This window comes from Ambystoma mexicanum, chromosome 8 (assembly GCF_040938575.1).
Source record: "Ambystoma mexicanum isolate Mex_15411 chromosome 8, UKY_AmexF1_1, whole genome shotgun sequence".
NCBI classification, from domain to species: domain Eukaryota; kingdom Metazoa; phylum Chordata; class Amphibia; order Caudata; family Ambystomatidae; genus Ambystoma; species Ambystoma mexicanum.
The window spans coordinates 1,013,743,970-1,013,771,629 of NC_090929.1; the positions used below are offsets into that span (position 1 = coordinate 1,013,743,970).

Consider the following 27,660-nt stretch of genomic DNA (forward strand, 5'->3'; position numbering starts at 1 on the left):
CCCGAGACCACTCAGTGCCATTTATTTTGTTGTTTCTTTGCAGCGGGCTTGGGGACTGCATTTCCTGCTCTATCTGCCGGCTAGCCCCCTCCCCTAGATCCACAGAGTCTTTTTCTAATCTGTCCGAGTGCTTCTCTGCATTTGCATCCAATACCCTTCCTTCAATAAGCTTCATATGGACAGTCCTCCACTCTGATGCCCTTGGCTTACTTACAGAGCTCTTGTGATTATTATTGTTCCTTGATTCACGCGGCAACATGAGTCTGTTCCTGGGCCAGATCCAGCCTTTCCCTGGTCCATGTGCATGGGTGTGCACACCATGCTTACATTTGAGGACTGAGAGGTTACAGGGCTAGAGGGACAAATTTAACTCATGAGGGGAAGGCGGGGGGAACAGAAACAAAAATGGAGTTTTAACACATGCACTCACCTGCGCAGGCACAACAGGCTCTCCGTCCAGTCTCAACTGGGGTCTTGATTATTTGTTACCCCTCACGATCACCCACTTTACGCCACCAAATAAGGAAGGAAAGGTATGCAACCAGCTAAGCAGCCAGGACAATAACAAGTAGCTCTGAGCATGCTGACCGAAAAATGCAGTTCTGACAAGCATGCTTACCTTTCTTTTTGCCAGTAGCACTTTGCAGCTGTGCCTCCGCTGTTATAAAGCCATAAAGCCGCCCCCTGTGGTGCTCATGGGGCTGCTCTATGGACTCTTACAGCAGCTCAGCAGCACAGCCTCCTGACCTCTCCGTGGGGCAGCCCCTCACGAGGCAGCGCTCTTAGGGCAGCTCTTGGAGCAGTGGTATAGTAGCTCAGCAACGCAGCAGCCACCTAACCTCTCTCCTTGCTCTGCTCAGCTCCGCACAAGGATAGGACCTATCTGTGTAATCGTGACCGTCAAGCCGCATCGTTGAAACTCACAGAATCACTGAATCTTAGTTACTTGGTCTATGCCCAATCTAAGAAGCATTCCTATCTATAAGGATATGGGTTGAGGGAAATGCCTAGATAAACCACAGTGGGAGAAGGAATTCTACTGTTTATGTGACTTTGAAGAAAGTGGAGAAGATGGCAAAGAGGTAAGAGTCTTTTACAAACAGTAGTGGATGGGTGAGTGGTGTCAGACTAATAGGTGATGGGTGAAATGCACCACTGTAGGATAATAGCAGTGTAATAGGGAGAGGAATTGTTCTTGGAGAAACATGGTGAGATGTGGGAACAGATTTTGTAGCACACCGCTAAATCACAGAAAATGTCAACTCAAATCTTACTTAATGGTAGGGCATGTTACAAACTGGTATGCTGAGGTGATCCCCCCATCACCCCCTTGCTTACGAATACTGTGGGATGCTTCACGCGAGTGTCACAATCAAAGTCAAATGTAGAACATCCTATTACAAATGTGATGTCACAGTTTACAGTTGCAAATAATAGGGTTTAAAAGGTTCTGGTATCAAGTTGAAACAAATGTAGGTGTCTTTTTGAGAGCCAAATACAAATCCTACAATCGCACATAAGAGACGAGATGAGAACTGTTTGCCTGCATCAAATGATACCAAATCACTACCAGAGAAGGAGTGGTCGTCTACCTGCTCCTGATCCATGTTGAATGATGTTATCTGGTGAATATGGTTGCACATTCCACGTTGTTGCACGAGACAGGCTGTCTGATGGTAGCACTCTTGCATTTGGACGTGCGCTGGTGCCTACAGCATGTGCGGGTGCTGATGATGTCGAAACACCTGAATTTGGGGGATGAGAAAAAAGGAACCATTTGAGTTGTATTCATTGTATATTTCACTGGGACGGTCATCTGCAGACTGGACTGTTACTGCTCTACCATGCTGTCCTTCGCAATCAATGCTCTTCTCCCCCATTATCGCATGATCCTTGGCAGTATAATATCTGCAGTAGGATCACTTTGTAGCTTTTACCACATGCTCGCATAATCTAGATCAATGTTCTTTTTCCATCTAGTATCTTTCAACATTCTCATACGAGAGGCTTGCAGGCTTAATCAAATAGTGACTGTCGGTGTTCTCTCTGCCACTGAACACCTCCCCTGTGGTTCTGCCATTCTTTTTTCACAATTCCAGGCCCACTCTAACTCGGGGGTTGGGGGGGCACATACCATCCACACCCCTGTCGCCCACAAATTCCTGCATCCCAACATCCTACCTCCCCTCTCACCCCCCTTCTCAGACCTCCACATTACCTGATCACCACTGGGCAATAGTCATCCCATTCATGGAATTAGTAAAGGAACACTGTCCCTTTACTATTTCCCTGTCCGACTACCTTTGTTTGTAGTTTTTGTAGGGAAATTCAACACACACAATACACAAGAGCTCATTTCCCTTCAAAAATAAAACATGAACAGTATTTGCAGTACAGATGAAACTCCATGGTACAAATAGATATCACCTCCACTTTCAGGGGCGTACATGGGCAGTAACAGCCCTGAGCTCTCGTTGAGGCCCTTGCTTTATTGATTTTATTCATTTACAAAGCACCAGCAAACCCATAGGCACCAGGGTACCTAACATTTAACATCAAGACAACACAGAACTAACTGTACAAACTGAAAAGGTCACACATAAAAAAGGTATCAAATACATCAAATCAAGAAGAACAAAATCCAGGAAGCAGACGAAGAATCAATCACTTAAAAAGGTACGTTTTAAGGGCACGTTTGAAAGGCAAAATGGCTTTGATTTGTCTCAAATCAGGTGGAAGTGAATTACAAAACATTGGTGCCATGAGGTCGAAGATAAGTTTACCAGCTCGCTCTAGACGATATCTTGTTGGCTGAATTGGCATGTATTGTTGGAGCGCAATGCTCTGTGGACAGGCAGCCAATCAATTATCTCCTTAAAATAAGCTGGAACTACTCCATGAATACATTTATGGGTAATCTTGAGCAATCGGAATATAATCATTGACGCCACTTGGAGCCAAAGAAGTTTGCAGTGCACACTTGAAACATCTTTCTTGCGTGGAAGATTGTAGATGACATACACAGCCCCATTCTGGGCTGTCTGAAGCTTTGCAAGCTTATCTAAAGGAGTGCCCACCAGAAGACGGCCACAGTAAAGCATCTTGGAGAAGATAACAGCTTTTGAAATGATGCAACAGCTATCTTTAGACAGGGCTGTTGTAGCAGCTTAAGATAGTAGGCACAACTGGACACTATGCTATTAATATGTGGCCTCATAGAAAGATTGGAGTATAAATAGACTCCATGGGTTTTAGCCTCGATGGCAACCTTGATATCAATGCAAGCAATTTCAAGGCTCTGATACTCCTCTCCGAATTTCTTTAAACAAATAGATGTCCAGTAATCAGCAGTTCGGTTTTAGCATCATTCAGCGCAAGATGGCTGTGTGCCATACAGCTTTGGATGTCAGCATAAATGTTATTAATAAGCACAGTGTCCTTCCCGTGATCACAATATCGGGGTGTCATTGGCATAGTTCGCATAGAAGATACCTTTCTAATGGGTCATGTCCTCTCACCGATTCCTCATCTTTGATATACCCAATATCCTGCCTGCAGCTTTGCACATTTTTCGACAGCAGAGGTCGCTGTGCGTCATCGACTGATGATCCCTTGGCGGCTTCCGCATTGGCCATGACATAGAGGCTGGTATAAATAGCACGCACTGCGCCCGTTGCCTCAGTCTCGTTTTTCCACATGCACAGCACGCTTCGAACGGTTCGATCACCTCAGCACATTTTCTTCTGCATTCTACCCATCTTCGAGAATGTCAACTCAAATTTAAGAGGTGTGCGGACTGTGATTTTAAAATGTTGATCACAGATCCGTGCAGAATTTGCCTCTGTTGTCTTGGTACGGAGCATAGGGTCGACGATTGTGGGTTGTGTAAATTCATGAGCATCAAGGCTGCAAAAGAGAGGAATGTCAAACTTGTCTTAGGCCAGTTGGCTTCTAAATCTCCCATGTCTTCTCTTTCCAAAAGGAGGTCTTAGAGGTGTGTCTCTGCAAAGACTTAAAGAGCGCTCAAAACAATCAAAGCGCTCGAGATCTAGGAGCGACACTCACCGTTCTTCATCATAGTTGCCTCGATGAAAATCAAAGAAGAGACGCCATCGCTTTTCATCGTCTGAATCCTCGCCTGACAGGAAGAAGGTAAGGTTTACTCACATCTGTTTCAAAAGCAGAGTGGGAGGAGTTTAGTCTCCAAATGTTGGAGGTGTTTTCGAAGGCGGCTCCTACTAGCCCCTTGAAAGAGCCAAAGAAAGCTTCAGACTCCATCGCAGCTCAGAAGGCTGACAGGGAGTCGTCAATTGCTACCCCTTATGCGCCCAACTGCCCGTGTTGTGTTCTGGAGGATCTTCCTTGAGAGGCGTTGACCCAGTTTTCGTCTGGAGAAAAGTCAAAGCGCCTGGCTCCCTCTTCCTCAAAGGTTTCGGTGCCGACACCTTCGACGTCAAAGCCATCCATATCAAATGCGACCCTTCGACGGCTTTCAATTTTTTATTGAAGAAGGATCTTTTCAAGTCCATGGGGTTTATATTTGAGGGAGAGGATAACGTTGATTCTCCTTTTGGCTATCATTGTGGCACCCCAAATGTGCCAGAGGAACTTATTTCTGATGAAGCCAGACTGGAAGATTTAGCAACGTGCTTAAAGGAGGCTAGTGGACTTGACACTTCCCCTGAAGTGGAGTATGCCACGCCAGATCTTTCTGCTCACTCTAGTGGGGCTTATAGATGTGTTATGGGTAAGGTAACAGAGTACTTGGGGTGGGGGTCATCCTGCCAGGGACATAGTGCAGGATTATCTAACTGATATCCTGGACAAGGGAACCCCCAAAGGAGTCTTTGTTTACCTTTTCATTCAGCCCTAAAGAATCCAGTCCTTGAGAAGTGGCAGCCACCAGATACCACGCCAGATGTGTGCCATGATCTGGTCCGAAAATATAGACCTGCTTCATTTTACCTGGAATTTCTCTCCAGGCATCCTGTGCCTGAAAGCTTAGTAGTGCAGGCTGCTACCTCTACATCAAAAGCAGCGGCATACTCTACAATTACACCTGAAAGAGATGACAAGAAGTTTGACATCTTAGGAAAAAGAGTATTCTCTTGCACTTTAGCAAGATATTCTCACACTTTATGGGATTTTGTGGCACAAGCAGCAGAACATATTCCTGAAGGTTGTTGGGAAGGAACCAGGGTCCTCCCGCACCCCAAGCGCTTTAGAATTAGGCAACACTTCTTTTAGACGCTATAATGGACTGGGAGGAGGAGGAGTACTGGGAAGACTCGCTCATGCTGATATAATCACATGCAAAACAAAGGAGGTGATGGCTGGAAGGTTTAGAATGAATCCTAACCTCTGGCATTGCTCTGGGCAACCCTCCAGACCATCGTTCTTCGCCTGCCAAGCCATTACAGAAGGGGAAAGACCATATGCAAATCAGGCTTGGCCCCACCCCCAAAGGGGTAGTCCAGCCCGAACTGCTAGGTCATATCCCTTCTGCACGAGACCACAAGCATCCCCAGACATGTTTCAGCCTTGTTGGGCATCATCAGTGAGGAGTAGCTTGGGTCTCTAGGCCCAGCAGGCACGGGACCCACGTCTGGGTATACCCATCCCACTCTGGGTGACAATAGCAAAACAAAAGAGGTGATGGCTGGAAGGCTAGAATGAATCCTAACCTCTGGCATTGCTCTGGGCACAGACATGGGCAGGCACTGAAGAAGGACATAGGCAGACACTGAAGAAGTCAGTTATTGTTTAAATATATCTATTAAAAAATAGTCCACAGGCGCCCCTCTGCGAGAACAAACATGGCTAAATGACCTGTTCTTTGAGAAGGTACCCACTCGAGAGTCCGCAGCCACACTTTAGCTCACTGTACCTTTCACAGAAGGGAAACATCCATTATGGCAATTTTCTTCTGAACAAGAGTACCAACAGCAACCCCATTCATGTGTTTCGGCCTTGTTGGGCCTCATCAGTCAGGTAGTGCTGTGCCTCTCTGAGCATAGTGAGCAAGGGGTCCACGTCCGGATGACCCTAGGAAACTTAGGGTGACTAAACCTAAGTTCCTTAAACAATCAAAAAAGAGTCCATAGGCGCCCCTCTGCGAGACCGAACAAGGCTAAATGACCAGTTATTTGGGAAGGTATCCACTCGAGAGTCTGCAGCCACAATTTAAGCTAAAGTGTGGCTGCGGACTCTAGAGTGGGTACCTTCCCAAAGAACAGGCCATTTTTGCCATGTTCGTTCTCATAGAGGGGCGCCAATGACTAATTTTTGATTTTTTTGATGGGCCTTAGGTCTAGTCACCCTATGTTTCCCAGGGTCATCCAGACGTGGACCCTTTGCTCACTGTGCTCAGAGAGGAACAGCTCCACCTCACTGATGATGCACAACAAGGCTGAAACACGCGTATGGGGTTTCTGTTGGTAGTCTTGTTCAGAAGGGAATTGTCATAGCATTTCGGTGCTGGACTGCCCATGTGGGTGGGACAAAGACTGATTGCAAATGGATATTTCCCATCTGTGAAAGGCACAGTGAGCTAAAGTGTGGCTGCGTACGCTAGAGTGGGTACCGTCCCAAAGAACAGGCCATTTTTTGCCGGGTTCATTCTCATAGAGGGACACCCATGAGTAATTTTTTATTTTAAATATAATAACTGACTACATTTGTAAATATCAGATCCTATGCATTGTAAAGATCTTAGTACGGTAGATATAAACTCCCCCTCCCTCCCTTCAAGGAAGAATGTGGCTTGTGCAAAAAATGAACTACAGGCTTCTGCTGTGTTTGATAGCACTGGCAGAGCACACAGTGACACACAAGCTGTCTAATGTCGTCAAAAGTCCATGTAGGCGAAAAATGGGATTTATATGCTTGATGCACAAAATGCAGAAATGGGACATATTATGAGTATTAAGGGTGGGGGAAACCTACAGGGACCAGATGAGCATGAGTAAAATTAGCGAAATCTGGAGAGAATGACTGGAAAATGTTTTTATATAAAAAATGTTCATAGATAGTAAAATGAAAGAAAGCATGAGCTACAGTGTATTCTTACATATGCTAGCAAAATGTAGAGCAGCATGTTCTGACAGAAATCGCTGACAATGAAAAAAGGAAGGCTTTGGATCATCCCTTGTATGGAAGAAGGATGGATTGGGATGTAGCCATGGCCCGTATCCAGTGACTGATGTCACTGGATACGGGCCATGGCTCCAGTAAGACAGGACTATATAAACCCATGCCTGGGACCACTTTGGCAGGGGCCAGAACGGTAGAGGCACAGGAGTAGACTGTTCAGAGAGCAGTGTCCTTTGCTACCATCCTCATTTTTGTAAGATTAAACTTGTTATTCTTACAAGATAGACTCTTGGCCTTATTTCCCTAGAGGTGTATATTTATTATGGTGAGAGAGTAATTAGGGACACCCTTACAATTAGGGACACCCTTACAAGTGGTGACGTTCCCGACGTGATCTCAATTTTTACCTGTACTTTGCAAAGGTACCGGCCTAGTCACCAGGAGGGAGTCACACCCATCTACAGAGACCGGTCCCCCACATAAAAAAAAATGTGTATTCTGAGTGGTTTTTAGAAGAAATCCTTTCTGATCACTGAAGCGGGGCGTGGCTCCAGAAAGAAAGAGAGGCCAGTAGTGGGACTTCATTATTGAGGAAACTCGAGTGAACACACACATTTGAGTATATTCTTTTAAGAGATAACAATAAGGGGACATGTATGATGTTTGACAGTATGTTGGTATGAATGGATGAAGTATGAGGTCAATAGATTGAATAGGACTGTTGGTGATGTGTTATGGTATAGAATAAATAGGACTTTTGGTGATGTATTAAGGTATAGATTGAATAGGACCTTTGGTGAGGTGTTACGGTATAGATTCGATAGGATTTCAGGTGATGTGTTAAGGAATAGATTGGATAGAAGGTGGGTTGCATATTGAAATTGTCACGTATTTCTGTTTTTTTACTTTTTATAATGGAAAAAAGGAGCCTCAGCGTATAAAGACTGAGAGGAAAGGGATCCTCAGCGTCTAAAGACTGAGAGGTAAGGGATCATCAGCCATAATAGGTTGAGAAGGTAATATCGCGCGTTATTTTTTTACGACGATAAAAGCAATGGGCTCCTCAGCATATAGAAAAAGCAGGGAAGGTGGTATTACAAGGACATAAGGACAAAAAGTAGTGGCTCTGTATAAGGAATGACATGGATGTTAGTCAGTAACTTTTGTATATTTTATCTTGCTGTCTTTTGTGGTAAGAAAGGAAGGAAGGTAGAGGAGTTGTGTGTGTGAAAACAAAGTGGAAAAGAACAAAGGGGTTGGGGGAATAAGTAGGTTAATCTGTGTTTTTGTGTAACAAGCAGCAGCGTGCACAGCATGGTAGTAAGGTCTAAGTGAAGCATTAGAGATGCGCGCAACCTTATAGGGGAAGAAACCCCAATAAAACGCATGCATAGGGCCCTGCCACTGTATTGTGACAGGATAGATAAATATCATAAACAAAAGATATTGGAGACAAAGGAAGGGGGGATGTCCTGCTCCTGGCCAGAGCAGGGCTCCCATAACAGAAACATGCTAGAAAAAATGTCCATCTTTTTAGCAGCAAAATATAAAGAAAAAAAGAAAAAAGAAGAGATTCTAAATCTCTGGTGATTATTCAAGGATATGGAAGATGAGGAAGATGAAAAAGAGATCCAATGTAAGGAGATATACTCTGCAACGCCTAAACCTACATTAGGGTATACACATCCAGTCTACAAGCTTCCAGTGGTAGAGAGAGTGTCAACAACAGGATTAGCAACTACTAGGGGACAGAGGGGGGGGACTCGAGAGCTTTTGCACCTCCATATAACCAATCCACAAGCACTGACATGCCTGTAGAATCAGTCTACTCAGAGGGTTCACAAGCAGATATAAACAATGAGTTAAGAGCATTGCGGGAAAGGTGAGTCAGGTAACAAGAACCTGAAGAAGTACCACCAGAAATAAGGGTACTGATGGAGAAAATAGGGGAGTGGAAGTCAGGAGATTTTTTGGTTAGACTCAATCCTGGGGCAATAAGAAATGTTTGTGTTGAAAAAGATGATGGGGAGGGTTATGGACGGCCCTGGTACAAGAAGTAGAACAGGCAAGGGAAAATGAATGGGAAGATCAAGATAGCAGAAATAATGAAGAGGCAGGGCAAGAAAAAGATCAAGGAGAGGATGCAGCGAGAAACCCATCCACGCCACAGGAGGCAGTGAGAAGGGATAGACCAAGAAATAGACCAAATTTAATGGTGGTAGTACAAGATCAGAAAAATACTAAAAAAAAAGGGGTAGAAAACAAAAAACAAAATAGACATGCAGATGCCTCTTATACATAAAGGAGTAGGGATAAAGCAGTACGTGCCATGGCCTCAAATGAACAAAAATAATTTGATTAAACCTCTCCCCCCAGCTTACAGCCGGAGCCATTAAATGAAACTATGAATTTGAGAAACAAACATTAGGGGTAGCCTTAGCACTAGGATACCTTAAGAGTTTACTGGTCACCATAGTTGGGGACCAGGCTGGGGACATTTGGACAAGGGCTGGGTAACCTGGGGTAAGTCTTGCAGATAATGAACATAATGGAGCAGCCTTTAATGAAGTAAGGGCAAGGGTATGGGATGCCCTACGAAAGATGTACCCAGATACCCCTGATTTACATTCCTTAATTCAGTGCGCAAAGAGTGATGATGTGGACCCAGTTAGGTTTCTTCTTAAGTTACAGGAAATGTGGAGAGTTGAAACAGGAGGGCAATGGGACCACTCAGTACCATTTTTCTATTTTATCGTAAAGAGGGGATTACCAAAAGAGGTCCAGAAGGCACTAGATAGAATTGTGGGAGTTGAAGTCAAAGGGTGGGCAGAGATGCATTGTAAGAGAATCAAGGAGCAGGACAGGGAGACCGCCCAGAAGCGGCAGAAGGACGAGGCAAAACTAGTGGAAAAGAAACTAAATAAAGTTGTTGTCCAAGAACCAGTGACAGCATCGGCTCTGGGTAAAAGGACAAGAGACACTCAGCAAATTGTGAATGCCACAATTGCGGCACTATGGGACGAATGGCAGGGACAATGTGGTGGGAGACTGTACCCAACCCACAGTGGTAGTATGAAGGAGCACCAAGGGGATGAGGAGGATTTCGAGGAGCAAGAGCAGGAGGCTTTGTGGGGATAGGGCCCCAGGGAGGAGGATTGGGAACGTCACTGTGCTGGTACTAGAGGATTTGGGGCACTTTGCAAAGGAATGCAAGAACAGGCCTGGGATGGGATTTAATTATAGGCCATCACCTCCAGAGCAGGGATTCCAAGGGCCTCAAGGAATGGGACACCAGCAATTTGGGCGAGGGGGTCAAAATCAGTTCCTTTATGGGGCTGACAGGCAAGGGCAACGTGGGCAACCACTGCAGCAGGGTGAGGGAACACAGTTTAACAGGATGACAGGGGGAGCAGGTGCCCCGTTCCAAGGAGTTACATGGCGGGTGGCGGCCCTTTTTCATTCCCCAGGACAAATGCATATTCTGATAAGGACAGCCCACAGAGAGCACTCGCGTGTCCAATCCTATTGACAACCGCACACCCTGAAGAGGAACTCTTGTTGGAGGTGGAAATAGGAAACAAGCAATTTATATTTATGGTAGATTCAGGTGCAACTAAATCATGCATTATGGAGGGGAGCTTTCCATTATCAGGTAAAACTCTTGACATGCAGGGATTCTCTGGGGCTATTTCTACGGTTCCATACACTGAGGAGCTGGATATAAAAGTGGGAAGGAAGGTAGTACGAGCCCCCTTGTTATATTCAGAGAGCTCCCCTGTTAACTTGTTGGGTAGGGATCTGCTCAGTAAACTAAATGTAACTATATCATTCACAGATCAAGGGGTAGTGTGTTCCACTCCAGGGATGTGTGTAGCTCGAACAATGGTAATAAACTAATGCAATGGCAAGGGAGTCAGTAGTCCGTGGAATTCCTGTGGTCCCAGACACATTTGTCTATGACATCAAGGTACTAGCAAAAGCAGTGCCTAAAATTGCGACAAAATGTTGGCGAGTGCCCACAGATTTTATTTTCCGACCCATGGTGCCACCCAAGATGTTGGCAGGGACAATATTGTCATTAGATTTGCAAGGACTAGTAGTGTCAGACAAAGGAGTAGTCCTGATTGGAACAGATCCGAACGGGTGAGAGTAGCGCACGGTACTATGTGTAGACCTGACAGTACAATTGAAGGAAAGGACTGATGAGGAGTTATTTGAGGACAGTGAGCAAAAATGGGGAGTTCATTTTGTAAATCTGCATCCCCTGAGATATCATGGTGCAGTATAGGAAGTAACAGTGCCACCTGATGGCAGTGGTGACCCCATATTTATTTTTTGAGGACATGCGATATGTGCTAGCACAATTATGGACTATTGATCCACATGATATTGGGTTACTGAGAGATGTGACCCCCAGTATAGATTACATTGAAGTCAGGAGCAGTACTCCCGAGGGTGCGGCCGTACCCGTTGTCAAGGGAAGCAGAGGAAGGGATAAAAGGCACTATTGAGGCTCTAATAGAGCAAGGGATCATTGTGCCATTCATGTCCCTGTGTAATACGGCCATATACCCAGTCAAAGCAACAGTGGGTAGTTGGAGGATGATCCAGGATCTAGGTCCTCTTAATGACGTGGTACAGAAGGAGTTTCCGTAGTTCCAAATCCGGAGACAATCCTATGTAGCATTCCCAAGACAGCGATGAACTTCACAGTGGTGAATCTGAAGAATGCATTCTTTTCAATCACACTTCACCCTGATTCATGGTATCTCACTGCATTTACTCATGGTCAACGGTGCTTTGAGCAAACAAGATTGCCTCAAGGGTACTGCGAAAGTATGTTCAATAGAACACTGCATGCCGACTTGGGAAATATTCAGGTGCCTAGCACAATCATCCAGTATGTGGATGATCTGCTGGTATGTAGTGAAAATGAACATCAGTGCAGGAGGGATTCTATTGCATTATTGCAATTGCTGGCTCACAAAGGGTACGAGGCAGATAAAAAGAAGCTACAATAGTGCCAACGGGAGGTACTATACTTGGGGCAACTTATTGCTGCAAATGGGAAATAAATATTACCAGATAAGGCAGCAGCAGTACGCCACACAGAGGACCAGTACTGTCAAGGAAATGCAGCAGTTTTTGTGCTTATGTAATTATTGTAGGGCATGGATCTCTGACTATGCAACCTACACAAGGCCGCTGTTACAAAGTCTCAGAGAAGGACAGAAGACAAAAGTGGTAAATTGAAATGGACTGAAGAAATGAATAGACAATTTGAGGACTTAAAAGAAGCTATTTGCACAACCCCTGTTTTAGCAACTCTGGATTATACACAGGAGTTCTATTTATTTTCCCACTCAGATGGACGGCTCATGACAGCAGTATAGATGGACCCAAAAGAGCAAAATTGGCCATAAGCCGTTGGCTTATTATAGTGGGACGCTCGACTCAGTCATGCAGGGACAGTTTGCATGCGAACAAGCACTCGCAGGGATTGCATTCGCGATAGAGAAAAGTTCCACGATTGTCATGGGGTGCTTTGTTACCTTGTTTGTCGAACATTCACTAGTCGTCATTTCTGAAAGGTCTAAATAAACCTTTGATGACTCAGAGATTCTGTGCATATGAGATTATAATATCCAAACCTCATATTCATATAGTAAGGCGTAGGACGGTGAATCCAACCACATTTTTGACAGAAGCATCCACTGATGATGACCTGACAATGCATGACTGTGCTACATATGAGCGTGAAGAGGAAGGTAAATCTAAAGCTAGAGACATTACATTGACAGAAGGAGATACTATATGTTGATGGGTCCTCAACAATTGACCAGGAGACAGCACAGAGGCATACATGGGGGGCATTGGTGCTTGGTAAAGGGGGGAAGAATGAAGTTCTGATCATGAAAATATTACCTATGCATTATTTAGCTCAGGCAGCAGAACCTGTCGCTCTCATTGAGTCATTGAGAGCCTCCCAAAGCCAGTGTGTCACAATCTACTCAGACTCTGCATATGTCACGACAACAGTGCATGCGGGTCTGTCTCGGTGGAAGAGGAGAGGGTTTCGGAGAGCAGATGGCTGTCCAGTGCAGCATGCAAGGCTGTTCGAAGAACTGATTGAAGTCTTATCATGGCCCTCCACTGTGGCAGTGGTCAAATACGCTGCCCATACTAATGCCACAGATCAAGTCTCTAAGGGCAAGATGGCTGCAGACAAGGCGGCCAAGTTGGCAGCCTATCTCCCAGATACAATGTTAACAGAGTGTATAGTAACCACCCCTGTAGAAAGCGAGACCACAGTTCTATACCCATCATTGCCCATATCACAGATTATAGAGTTGCAAGGGAAAGCACCAGAGGAGGAAAAGGAGCTCTGGTTGCGCAGGGGAGGCAAATAGTCTCCCACTTATCTATTGTGGAGGCAGGAGAGTTATGAGAAGGTGGTGATGCCCCAAGAATTACTCTGTGGCATTTGAGCAACTCCATTTCCTCTCCCACAGCTCCAAACAACATATTGTGGCAGATATTCAGGTGGACTGGTTTGTACCAAACCTCCAGGAGAGCATTTCGGAAAAAGCAATACACTGTCTGACATGCCAAGGTTTCAGTACAGGGATGACATTACAGACATTAAGAGATACATTACCTCACCCTATGGGGCTGTTCCGTGAACTGCATATAGATTATGCAGATATGGGAAAAAGGTGCAATGGATATAGGTACCTTATTGTGGTGGTTTGCCCCTTTTCAAGGTGGGTGGACACAGGACCATGTGCACACCCAGATGCAAAGTGTGCAGCACAGTTCCTGGTCAGAGAGGTGTTTCAACAATGGGGTCTGTGCAAAGTATTGAAATCAGATAATGGCACACATTTCTATAATGCACTATTTCAGAATGTCGCAGTGTTATTGGGCATAATACATTGAATTTACCAGCCTCGGGCTAATGGAGTTGTGGAGAGAATCAATGGGCTTTTGTGTTCCACGTTACAGAAAAACTGGGTACACTATTTGCCCATGGCCCTCTTCAGTTTACGCACACAGCCTAGTAAGGACCACCATTTGACACCACATGAAATGGTCACAGCCAGACGCATGCAAACCCCCATATCCCTTTTGAGGAAAGCATCAGATGCACATCAAGCAGCGACAGTATTCAGAGAAGAATTTAGGGAATATTTAACTGCACTAACACGTGCTATCAAATATATCTCTCGACATATTGCACCACCCAGGAGTGAAAGACAGAACACACCGGAAGGGACAGCAACTGCAAACATATCTGCCACACTGGACCATTAGTACCCGGGGAGCTGATCTCCATGAAAAAATTTGTGTGTTGATGGAACAATCCCAGGTATCAAGGTCCATATGAAGTGGTTTTCTGTACGTCACTCGCCGTACACATGAAGGAGTTACGATATTGGGTGCATCTCTGGGATGTTCGAAGAGCACCCGAGACAAAGCAAAGCTCAATCGACAGAATAAGGACATAATCGAAGAAGACTTTTAGTAAAGGATCCATGCCTGCGTGGTGTGCAGTGGCACACGCCTGATTTTTCTTTTCTTTTCTTTTTTCTTTCTTTATTGTTCTTTTCTTTTTGAAATTTTTAGATTTTTTTCAAATTTTGAAGGTCCATAACCCAGTCGGTCATGGTGGGAAAAGTGTCTCTCCCTCGCCCTCTGTCTCTCTCTCTCTCTCTCTCTGGGTAACCTTTTTCTCCTCTCGAGGGATAAGCAAGGATGCCTGACCGACGTGTTCAAACCTCTCTGTTATGTAGGGATAAGGTTAAAATGAATGTCATTTGTTCTAGGAATTATACATTATATTTTTTTGGTATTATATTGTTTGATATGGCACTGGTCGTGGTTGTTGGAGCGTATGATGGTCTGTCTGGTATATGGGGTGGCCATATAAGGGGGGGTGGACAGTTACATAATGCTAGTATGAATATGCAGTTACATAATGCTAACATGAATATGTCTATGATAAAAAAATGTAAACAATGTCTCACTTTTTGCCAGCCGCCACTACAGGTTTTCTTAGACAAATAAAATGGGCCGTACAATTTATATAAGGGGTTGGGCTTTGACGCCATTTCCGACATTGAGTTCTCAGAATGTTTTGAACAGCTGGTACTCCGATATGTGTACTGCAGGAAGGAATGTGATCATTGAAAGTTGTGCACTTATGCTGCACGTGTCTGAGGCTCCTAAGGTTTTAGTTACACATCCAGTCCTAATTACAAAGGCACAATGCTTGGTACATCTTGCACTATTTAGGATAAAGTACACATTCCAGGCATGCAGCGTGCAGTTGAGGAGCATTGATCCAGACCTAGCACTATGCAATGGCAGTATGAAATATAGCAAGTGTCTACAAGCACCATATTTATCCTTGGTAGGACACTCACATGTCAACGACAAATGGGAGGGCACCACAGTGACGTGCCCAGTGGATGGACTGATTGAGTACAGCAAAGAAACAATAGCCCAAGTAGAGACTATGTGTGCGCAAATATGGTTCCAATACATCACAAGGCTGACATGGATTGCAACAATGGAGAAGCCAGTGCGAATACATAGAGACGTAGGGCCTCATTCCAAGTTTGGCGGTAAGGGGTTAACAGCGCCGCTGCATTATGAGGTCCTTTAGCGGGTCCCGCTAAGGGCGGCTTGTTTTACTTGGTGCCCTTAGTGGGAGCCGCTAAAGGACCAGGGAGCTAATAACCGTTGTTAGCTCCCTCCCCATTCCCATTGAGCCCTATGGGGGCTCGAATGGGAATGGGGATGGGTTCGCTAAATGGGGAAATACCGGGTCCTCCAAGGTTGGAATGGTCCGGTATTTCCCCATTCAGGGAACCCGGTATGAGGTATGGGGGTAGCCATGGCGCTAATAGCACAATGGCTACCTCCATACTCGTAATGACACCCATAGACTATGAGCTTTGTTTTTGCAATGAAGGAACAGTTCCTGTTGGCGCAAACACAAATTGCAACTACACTCTTGTGATCCCTGATATGACGTAAGGTACGGCAACAGTGATGCATTACTTCTGGGCTTGTGATCAGCAAGCCTACTTGCATCTCCCACCATCCTGGAGGGGCAAGTGTTCACTGGCCACCCTGCACTCAGTACTTCTAGTAATCCTGAAGGGAAAATAAATGCCTGTCAAGGTGCCAACAGCCACTCCAGCACCTAAGGAAGCAGAAAGAAACTTGCAGATCCCAAAAGAATTTGGTATGCTGCCAGAAAAAGAACGGTTTCAACAGCTAGGAAGAAAGAAGAGATCAAACTATGCCCTGAAAGACTCTTCTTTTTGGCTTCTGGGGTACAAGCAGCTACTAATGCCAACTGGATGCAGATAGTCCGATGGGAGCTAGTCCAGCTGGCCAATGACAGAGAGAATGGGTTCAACGCCATCAAAGTCGAGCTCCATGCATTGAGATTCATGACAATGTAAAACCGCTACATGCCGGATCTGTTGACGGTCATAGAAGGAGGAGAATGTAAAAAGTTGGGAAGCAGCTGCTGCACTTTTGTACCCACAGAGGATGCTGAAAATGGTTCACTATCACACGTCATGAGAGGCAGTGCACAATCTAGGTGTTCAAATAAAGAAGGTGGAGTTCAGAATACAGATTGGCTATCGCTTGCCTTTGATTGGGTCCCGTCATGGCTGGGGGCAGCAGTAAAAATACTGGTGCATGTTATCGTTTTCTTCTAGGTCCTCTTCTGCATGTGCCAATTGGGTCTCCAATGGTGTGTCAATATAGTTCCTAATAGTGCAAAGATGACGGTATCAATTGGGGGATCTAAGACACCTTGGCATACAATAAACAGTGAAACTCAAACTAATATTTATGGGGTTGTGGAGTTGTCAAATGGGGATGAGTTAGTTACTTTAGAAGTAACAAAAGGGGTGTCCCGCACCCACAAGCGCTTTAGAATTAAGCAAGACTTCTTTTACTTTAAGGTGCTATAATGGACTGGGGGGAGGAGGGGCACTGGGAAGGCTCTCTCATGCAGATATAATCACATACACAGACATGGGCAGGCACTGAAGAAGGACATGTGCAGACACTGAAGAAGGCTGTTATTGTTTAAATATAAGGTGCAATTAACTATTAGCTGACTAAATTTGTAAATATCCAATCCTATTCATTGTAAAAATCTTAGTACAGTAGATGCAAACTCCCCGTCCCTCCCTTCCAGGAAGAATACGGTTTGTCCTAAAAATGAACTACAGGCTTCCGCAGTATTCGCTAGCACTGATAGAGCACACAGTAACTCACCAGCTGTCTACTGTCCATCAAGAGTCCATGCAGGCTAAACATGGGATTTACATGTTCGGTGCACACAATGCAGAAAGGGGACATATTACCCTACAGGGCCCAGATAAACATGAGTAGAATGAGTGGAATATGGAGAGAATGACTGGAACATGTTTGTATATATAAAATGCTCACAGTTAGTAAAATGAAGGCAAACATGAGCTACAGTGTATTCCTGCATAAGCTAGCAAAATGTAGAGCAGCATGTTCTGACAGAAACTGCTGACAATGAAGAAAGAAAGGCTTGGAAACATCCCTTGTATGGAAGAAGGATGGAATGGGATGGAGCCATGGCCACTTTGGCAGGGGAAAGAATGGTAGAGGGACAGGAGAAGACCGTTCGGGCACCTGAGTCCTTTGCTAACATCCTAATTTTGTAAGATTAAACTTGTTATCCTTACAAGATAGACTCTTGGCCTTATTTCCCTAGAGGGGTGTATTTATTCTGGTGTGAGCGTAATTATAATAATAATAATAATATAATAATTATGGACACCCTTACAATTAGGGACAACCTTACAAGGGGAAATGAGAGAAGGCTTTCTTAACATTATTCAGGAAGTCAAAGATGCAGTATGCCAAGCTTTGCAATTAGGGTTGTACACATCTTATTCTGTTTGATAGTGTATGGCGCAGTAGCTAAAAGCTAAAAGATTTGCGTGGCTATGTAAATTGGGTTTTGCTCCAGAAATGGCGTGTAGGTTACTAGACATGGCTTTTCATACATCGCAACTTTTTGGCACAAAAGCTGATGAAAGCATAGAAAAGCTTCAAGCTTCCAAAGCAGCTGCTAAGTCTCTTTGTGCAGCTATTTGTCAGCCGCAACAGACTGTCAACTTCTCAAATTTGGAGGGGTTGGTCCTTTTGTTTTTATTCTTCCGTCAGGAGAAGTCAGAGAAGACTTCCACGCAGTGCAAGAGGGCATTGAGATTGAACTGCCCAGAAAACTTCTGCCTCTCTCCCATCTGCTGTAGCCACAGCATCAAAAACACTTAAAGTCCTTGTCATACAAGACTCCGATGGGAGGCAGAGTGGCCCAGCACTATGAAGAATGGTTAAACATTAGTTCAGATGCTTGGGTGCTGCAGACAGTGGTTCAGGGTTACAGCCTTAATTTCTTTTAAAGGCCGGCATATTGCCCACCGAGCAATCTCTTGGGGAACCAGACCCACTCCTCCTGGAGAAAATTCTTTCTCTGCTGGAGAAATGTGCCTTGGAAAGGGTACCTTTAGTGGAGCAATACCAAGGTTGGTAGTCCACAACTTTCTGGTTCCCAAGAAAGACAGGGGACTGTGCCCCATCTTGGACCTGAGACGCTTGAACAAGTTCCTCAGGAAGGACAGATTTAAGATGGTCACTCTTTTGTAGATCCTCCAGGCTCTTCAGCTCCAGGATTGGATGGTATCACTCTATCTTCAGGATGCTTACTTTCATGTTTCTATACATCCCAAGCACAGAAAGTACCTGAGGTTCACCATTGGCAGTTCTCACTTTCAGTTTTGGGTTCTGACTTTCGGGCTCACCTCGGCCCTGAGGGTCTTCACCAAAGTGATGGCTGTGTTGGCAGCAAGTCTTAGCAGGGGGAGGGAGGTTCACATCTTTCTGTGCCTATGTGATTGGCTGATCAGAGCTCGCTCTCCCGAACAAGCTCTGGAACATCTCAGAAGCACTTGCCATTCTCTCCTCAAACTGGGCTTCTCCCTGAACTTCAAGAAGTCTCAGGTGATACCTTCCCAAAAGCTGAAATTCACTGGCACGGTCCTGGACTCTTTCTCGGGAAAGACTTCACCTCCCGAGTTAAGGGCTCAACATATCTTGCAGATGGTGAAAAAATTTCAGAACACCAAACAGCCTTTGATTTTCCAAGGTTGTTCGGTCTCAGGGAAGCATATCCGATGCCCCCATTTCAGCCTCCACATCCGCGTCAGGCCCGCTCTCCCCCAGCAGACCCAGACACGGGGACGGATATGGCCATGACTATATCATCGCAGCGGGCGGAGGGTTTCCCCAGCCTAGGGCGTACCCACTGGATGAGGTGGTGGTGTTCCATTCCACAATCGCCTGAGCCCCCAAGCTATTTCCACTTGTGTCCTAGGAAACAAGGAAGGAGGGTTTCTTGTACCAGGGGCGCGAGGCTGAGAGGAAGACAATCATGGCGGTGCCCCTTCTGGATGACACGTGAGAGGAGGGCCTGGCCCTCTTGAAGAACCCTTGCACGGCTCAGGCCAAACGGGATAGGCTGGAGAAAAAGTACTGGGTGCCGGAATCCGCATCCAAGTGCCTGAGGTCGCAACCAGCCAGATTCTGTGGTTTCAGCGGCTGCAAGGAAGAGGTTGGCTAACTTGTCCTCTTCAGTCCCTCCTGACATCGAGGGGAAGAAGATGGACGCCATAGGAAGGAAAGTGATTTACACCATGGCGTCCACCATCAAGGTGGCCAACGCACTGGCAATCCTAGCCAGGTATGAGAACATCTGTGGGACAAGCTGGGTCTGATTTTGGGGTTCCTGCCTGACGACAAGAAGATGGAGGCCATCACTCTCTTCCAGGATGGGGAGGTAGCATCGAATCACACCATCGTAGTGGGGCTGGACATTGCCGACACAGGGTTCTGGCAGATGGGGGCTTAGTCGCCAAGGCTGGTTGAAGGACACAAATTTCCACCAGGAGGTCCAAATGAAGGTACTGGACATGCCTTTTCGACAGAGATAACCTTTTCAGGACGGTCGTCGAGGACCTACAGGCTATCAAGCGGGATACGGAGGCGGCCCGTTCCCTGGGCACCCTGCAAGAACACTGCTCTTCTTTTCGCTCCTCCAGAGGAAAGTCGAGCAGGTCTTCAAAAGGTTTCTCCTCTTCGGATCGTCAGCCTTCCAGGTCCACACCTCAGCTACCCTGCAACCTTCTGCAACATTTTACTATAGTAACATTAATATAATGTATTAACATTCTACACTTGATTTGCTGAGAGCAAAGGCAATCCCTGTCTTTTGGGGTCATTCCTTTGCAGTTCCTGCATGTAAGTTCATAATAGCACACTGGCTATGTTTGCAGTATGTTTGGACATACATGAGACAGGATATGCTGCTACACGCCATTCCAATGATCAGTGTAGCAATGGTATGTAAATAACTTACAGCATAATGCTCAGGAGTGGGACCTGGAATGCAAGCCCTGCACCTTATGTACATAAACACACACTGTTGTCTTAAGAGTTGGTGCCAGGGTGTGCATCCTCTGACTCTACTGATTTTATGGCCAACTTCCATGACACCCACCATTGACCACGATAGTAAGGGCTAATGGAAGCAGTGGACCAAAAGATCTGGAGAGCCAACGGTAGCACATCCTTCATTTAAACTAATAATGTGTGCCTAATGCTGCATCACAGAAAAATGAACAAGAAAGACCTTAACATTAGGCTATGTTTTCAATTCAGGTATGCTGTTCCAGTCTGGGAATGCTTTAACATTAAAGAAATGAGCAGTGGCACATTTCTCTAGGCAGCAGCCATAAATCTGCCATTCTGAGTGCCCATTGTTATCTTGCCTTTTGAAGAAGGGAGACCATCCTCAGCTGGTTCAAATCCTACCTCGCTAAACACCACTGAATCATCTAAATGGATGTCTCCAGATCACTAACCCTACCCATCAACTGTGAAGTCCTGCAAGGATCCATCCACTCCCGCTTGACATGCAACCTTTATACAGAACTGCTCTGAACCCTCCTGGTAACACAAAACATAAAAATCCATCAATATGTAGGTGACATGCAGCCCTACCTCAATATCACCTCCCTCACAGACATCCATGCCTCCCTCACTTTGGTCCAGACATGGATGCCCGTTTACCTGAAGCACAACTCCCTCAAAACCGACTTCCTACTGCTGACCAATAACGCCAAACACCCTAATATACAGACCTCGCTTTCTGTTATGAAAAATGAGAGCTTCACACCCCAGCCAACCACCTCTGTCAAATAAGTCCCTTGGGTTCTACATCAACAGACACCTCTACTTCCAGAAGCACATAGCAAGGAAGACACACCTTTCTCTCATACAGAAGATCAAGCCCTTTATTTCAGAAAACAACTTCACTTCTGCTGTCCAAGTCTTGGTCCTCTCCAAGCTGGATCGTGGCAATGCACTCCTAGAATGACTTCCGGTGACCTGAAAGCTACCTCCCTGGAAATGTCAACATCTCTGCAGGCCTATGATCTACCAGAAGCCAGGACATATGTAGACTTGCGCTCTGGCAGTGCAAGAAGGAAAAAAAAACATATGACAGGCATTTTATGCCAATGCCCCCAAGAACAGACCCCCTTACTTCTATATTTCAGGTAGAAGCTCAAGATGCTTCTCTTCAAGGAATGGCTCCTCACAAACACCTGGGTCCACACCCAATTCACTTCCCACCTAACCTGAGACTAGGCCATCTTCTCCCCCTGGTTTCCTCCCTGGTTTCTTTTAGATCTGTTGCTGCCAAATTGCCCGCCTTAGACCTTCCCATTGTTAGCTCAGCTCGTTCACCTATTGATCTCTTGTGATCTGCTTCTCGCGCCGTGTACTGCCCTCTATGACTTCTAAAGCACTCTGTTGCATCTCCAAGATAGCTCCATACTCAATAACTGCCATAGCCATGTTATTTTGCCTCATTCATATGCCCTAGGAAAATTGCTCTCAATGGGGAACTAATCTGCAGCTAGCCAGTTCCCACAATACAGCCAATATTTCTGGCTAAATATTTATTTTGCAATTGCTGTTGAGGAAATAGTATTGTTGACCCTTACAGAAGTCTATTACAAGCTACCTTGGCAGCCCGGCCCCTCTGCTCAGCCATCCACACTGTTGTGGGCCTTGGAAGATCCTTTCTACTTGTCTTAGGTATGGTCTCAACTCTCACTCCTTCTGTCTTCATGCACTCAAACTCCCCTGCCAATAGAGCTAGAGCTCTGATACTTGTCTCACAGTCTACAAAGCCCCAGAGCTGCACACGATCAACATCTCACAGCAGTATTAGCAACTTGAACAATTACACATTTCCAAAGAAACAGTTTGCCTTTGGGTGGTCGTGAAGCACCAAAGCCACTTAACACATACAGCATCACATTTTTGCACAGCGGCCAGTTGGAGGTTCTAGTAATCGGCAGCAGGCCAGATGCCATTTTTCTTATTCACGTGGGTGAACCTGCTGGGTGGTGCCTTTATTCCGCTAGAAGCATTGTGGTATTGCATTTGGTATTACATTTGACACTGAGCTATTCAGCAAGCCATCCAATTTGCCTGCTCCGGAAGGCACTACTGTATGACCGAAAGTTCCAAGCTATGGCTCTGAGGAAGCGCCTCTAACTTATTGCTTTTGTCACTGCTGATTCTGTCACAGGTAAGCTTGATTCCTAGAACTCATCAGGGACACAGACATTGATATATCTTCTGGGGGACCCTAAGCCCTTGAGGGTCAGGGTTCAATCAAGTACCATGTATTCCCTGTGTAATTAGCCATACACAGCTGCCTGTGAGGGCTCCACTGATTGGGGGCAAGGAATTCTACCTTCTCCCCAAGGGGGGTCCTGCTAAGCTTAACATCTCCTAAGGGACAGGGCAATGTTGGATTCCACTGGAGGCGACTCCCCCTTAGAGGACAATTAATCCCTAGAAAGGGATTTTATTCATCCTCCCTAATGTGAAAGGTCCCATGTGTGTTGGCTATATGGGGAGTGACATGTATAATTGTACTTAAGACTCTTTAGAAATGGCTGGTGTAATTAGAAAATCTACACCAGCCATTTCTAAAGAGTCATAAGGGACTCTGATTTGAATAATTCATTGTTAGATATTGAATGGAATCATGTGTGTGCGGGTCTTGTTAAATATAAGGTGGATTTGGATTTGAGGTATATTTGGATTGTAACAGAGAGGTGGGTAGCACGATCCACATGTTGTGGTTATGAGGAAAAATACAGATATTTTGTGGTTATGAGGAAAAATACAGATATTTTGGGATAGTGTTTTCCAGAGGATGGAACTAGTTTTGGGCTTACCTATACCTAGAGACCCTCTTCTAGGTGTGCTAGGTTTGATTCCATTGGGTATTGGGCTGTCTAACAGCAAAATGTTCTGGTTATATAGAGCCCTTCTCCTAGCTAAAAAGCACATTTATAAATTTTGCAAAAGTGATGCTTCTTCGAATACTGAGGATTGGTTGCAAGGTTTGTCCCTGCTATCCAGGAGAGAGAGGGTGTCTGTTAAAGCAGCAAGGAGCAAAATCTGAGAGGATTTGGGGGGTATTTAATGAGCTCTATGCTTAGTTGTCTATTGTAGTCTAGGAGAGGTTTAACAAAAAATATATATATTTTCTTTCTTTCTGCCATTTTAATTTCTATCCTTGATTGTTCTTTATGGATAAAGATAATGATGGAATTGCATAAGTATTCCTTAAGTATTCCTTGAACATTGTGTTATTGTATTATATTTTGTTGTCAATGTGAAATATTAAATGTATAAATAAAGTTGGAAAGGAAATAAAATGAGAAATGGCTGGTGTGGTTTCTGATTCTGGTATCGGAAACCCTTTACGATAAACACAGAATCAAGGGATCATCCAATATTGTTTCAGCTTGGGACATAAAGACCCAACAGGAACAAGCCGCAAGAGGAAACATCTCCTATAGGGATGAGATGCACAAGAGCACGACGAAGAAGGTGTCTGAGGCAGAAGAGCCCAAGAGCCTGCAGAACGCTGCTAGTTCAGGACTGGTCTGGGGTCAGTCAGACTCAACCATGAAAATGGAGGAGCACCGTCCAGACTAGAAGTGGTTGTGTGGCGCCCACAGCACAGACAAACCAACGAGCCTATGGCTGAAGAGGAGGCACACTAAATGAAGCAATGTGGAGAACGCAGGAAGAAGCCGAACCATGGTACCACAAGAGCAAAGAGACATCCTCTCAACGAACACCACCATGACACAGAAGGCACACAGCTGTCAAAGACTGTTGTACAAGGAAACAAGAAACATTTAAAAAGCTATTCCACCAAACACAAGGCGGAATTCTGAGCTATTCCACCAAACACAAGGCCTGGACATTTCCAGAGAGACATGTGGGTGTGGGTAAGAAGCCAACCACCATTTCAGCTATTGAGGAAGGAAGCATTTAGAGACCTGTTCTGGTCAACCTTTTGTTAGTTCATTTTATTATGCTTTTTGGGACAGCAGACTGTTTGTAAGACTTACTGATGAGCAACCAGGGCTTGCAAAATCTACTAACCCACCATCATTGGCAAGTAGTTTTTATGATGGGCGAGTGCCATTTGCATACTTGATTTTGCTGGCGAGTATGGGGATGTTCGAAACCTATTTTTCATTTACTGCAAGCACACTTTGTTTGCAAAAAAAAGGACAAATACAAGTTTCACTGTGCAAGCCTGACAGCATTGCACCAAATATGAAGTGTTTATGGCGACATGCACCATTTTACAAAAAGCACTAGTGATTATTTTGTCACCAGTCACCTTGGGGTAAGTGCATTTCTCTTAGGTCGAGTATGTAAACTAAAGAACTCGCCATGTAGGTCTTGTGGGATTTTTAAGAATTTGCAAGGCCTGGCAACATTTTTTCGTCTTATTTTTAAGATAGTGTCCAAGATACACTTTAGAGATGGGTTAGAACAAGTATTTTGCTTAGGCTAAATAAATCACAAGTTTGAACCTTGACCTCTTGTTCGCCTTCTGAGTCTGACTCATCGCAATACTCTGTCTTCTCTGGGCATGATCCTATCAGCTAACCTTGTTAAGAACTCAGTATGAGGTAATGCAGCAAGATATTGTTTCCATGGAGGAAGATCCACACACAGATCTACAAAGCAATGAGTATGTGTGCTGTGTCCCCTGCCAAGGTCAATTCTTCTATTGTATCTCACTCATATGGAATAAATCACTTGTTCCATAAAGGTTTTGTTTTGTGAATACGGGTCTACACTGATTATAAATGCATACAAATTAAACTTTGTTAAAGAATGTTTTGATTCGGTTCCTACCAGTTTTATGTAGTAGGAAAAAATGAGTTCAGGCCAGTGTGATCTCGTATAGATTGAAGATCCAAAAATGCAAAACTGAGCTGGGATGTGGGGACGGGGTGAGAAGCCAAATCATAGCAGAATGTCAAGGGATGTTTCTAAAGCAATTGTTCGAAAATCTGGATACTCGTTGAATCAAGGAAGGGGCGAATAATTACCTGTAGTCAGTCTCCTGGAGAGATGTATGTCCAATGCTCAATGGTTAGCAAAGCATATGTTACCTGGAACACTGGGAATGATTTGGTACTAAAGGACTATCAACATGCTCCTGGTTATTTAAGGCGAAAATACTGCAACATGTTATTAAAATTATCCCAAACTAAGTTAAATGAAAGAAATACGGGCATGCTAGCATGTTTACAAGGATACACCGACCCAGCATTGTTTACTATGGAAAGACGTATGTAGGAAAGAACTGGGGTTATTGTATTTAACATAGCAAATAATTATAAATGTTAATATATGAAAATCGGTTTATGTTTTCAAACTGGTAAAGAAATAAAAGAGAGACTTGCACAGCCATAGAAAAGGGCTTTTTTGCCGTACTTCGTAGTCCTTCATTTTTGATTTTTTTTTTTTTAAATTCAACCTAAAAGCAATCTATCGGAACATGTTTAAACTGGCGCTATCTCATATAACGTGCATCATTCAAAGTCAATTAATATGATACATACAATTAAACAGAGGAACAGGATTGTGGCTATTACTGTTGTATAAATTGTAATAATGAAAGATTAAATATGGAATAATTAAACTAATCATGTGGCATTTACTATGACACAGATCTCTTCCTTTGTTAACAAAGGTCTCTAACAAAGTCCTTTATGCCATAGCACAGATCACATCCCATACACAAACAGGCTATTACAAAGGTCACAAGACACAGTCTACTATGTAAAGGCTCATCGTTTGATTTTTATGACTCTTTGACTCTTTAGTGAGGAGGCTACTGCCATTGCTAACTAGAAACATCAAAGCGAAACGCTACTTAAATAAAAAACAACAAGGCTGGTTCGATCCAGAGTAAAAAAGCCAAACTGGCTCTCCTGCAAGAACTAAAGTCATCTAAAGGAAGAAACCCTGAAAGAAATTACAACAAGAGCTTAATTGAAAAGAAGAAAGCCGAGTCTCCTTAGAGGCTCTTTGGGTATCTCTCCTCAATGCAGTCAAGTCTCATAGTACCAAAGACTTTTGGCATATAATAAGGTCTGGACTAAGTTCAGATAACGGAAACTCTCCTAATAACATTCCGCCTCAGCCCGGCATGATTATTTTCAGTCATTGTACTTCAAGGAGGGGTATTACACTACATCTCATTTGGAACTCATAGAGAACCTCATTCAGGAGATGGACACTACTTCTGCTAGTACACCTCATCACTTAGTTTTTCATCTAACAAAAGCTGAGAGGGCTATTGCCTTTCAACATGTTGGCAAAGCCCCAGGTCCTGATTATTTTCCAGCAGACCTCGTCAAGAGGAATATTGATACCTGGGTGCCCCTCTTAACCAAGTTTTTCAATGAGGTGAATAGATCATACTTCCCACCTCATAGGTTGATGGGAGCAACAACACTACTCATCCATGAAAAGGGAGACGGAGAGGTGTCATCGAATTATAAACCAATTTTGTTGATAGATTCTCTAGCTAAAATGTACTTTAAAATCATGTTGTATCGACTTGAAGAGATGGCAGACAATGTTAATATTCATTCAGTAACTCTGGCTGGTTTTCGCAAAGGTGACTCTGCTGTAGACCAGTCCTTTAGACTATACCGCATTCGGCAGAAGTTTGTAAAACTGGACAGCCAACTATGCATTTGGAATCATGGACCTGCAGACTGCTTTAGATTCTGTTCCTAGAACGCTACTATGGCAGACCCTAGAAGAGCTCCAGGTACCTACTGATCTTTGCTGTTCTGTAAAATCCCAATACTGTTACAACTACCCCAGGATACATTGGGGATCTAACGGCGAGTGTACTGCTCTAATAAGTATTAATGCTCGAGTGAGACAGGGCTGTGTGCTGGCCCCTCTGCTATTTCTATTATATACAAATGATACTGCGACTGAAATTAACACCATAGCGGTGGATGCTCCATCACTAGGCCAAATTAAATGGAGTTTTTTATTTTTTGCACATGATGCTGTACT

The 27,660-nt window shown here is 44.5% G+C and overlaps 1 protein-coding gene across 1 annotated transcript in view; it reads right to left on the reverse strand.

The window, feature by feature from the left end:
* LDLRAD2 (low density lipoprotein receptor class A domain containing 2) overlaps nucleotides 1–27,660 on the reverse strand; it is a 405,458-nt gene that overhangs the window by 82,306 nt on the left and 295,492 nt on the right. Inside the window, exon 4 of the mRNA XM_069610949.1 lies at nucleotides 1,593–1,745. Coding sequence (XP_069467050.1) covers nucleotides 1,593–1,745 — 153 coding nt within the window. The remainder of the gene's footprint in view (nucleotides 1–1,592; nucleotides 1,746–27,660) is intronic.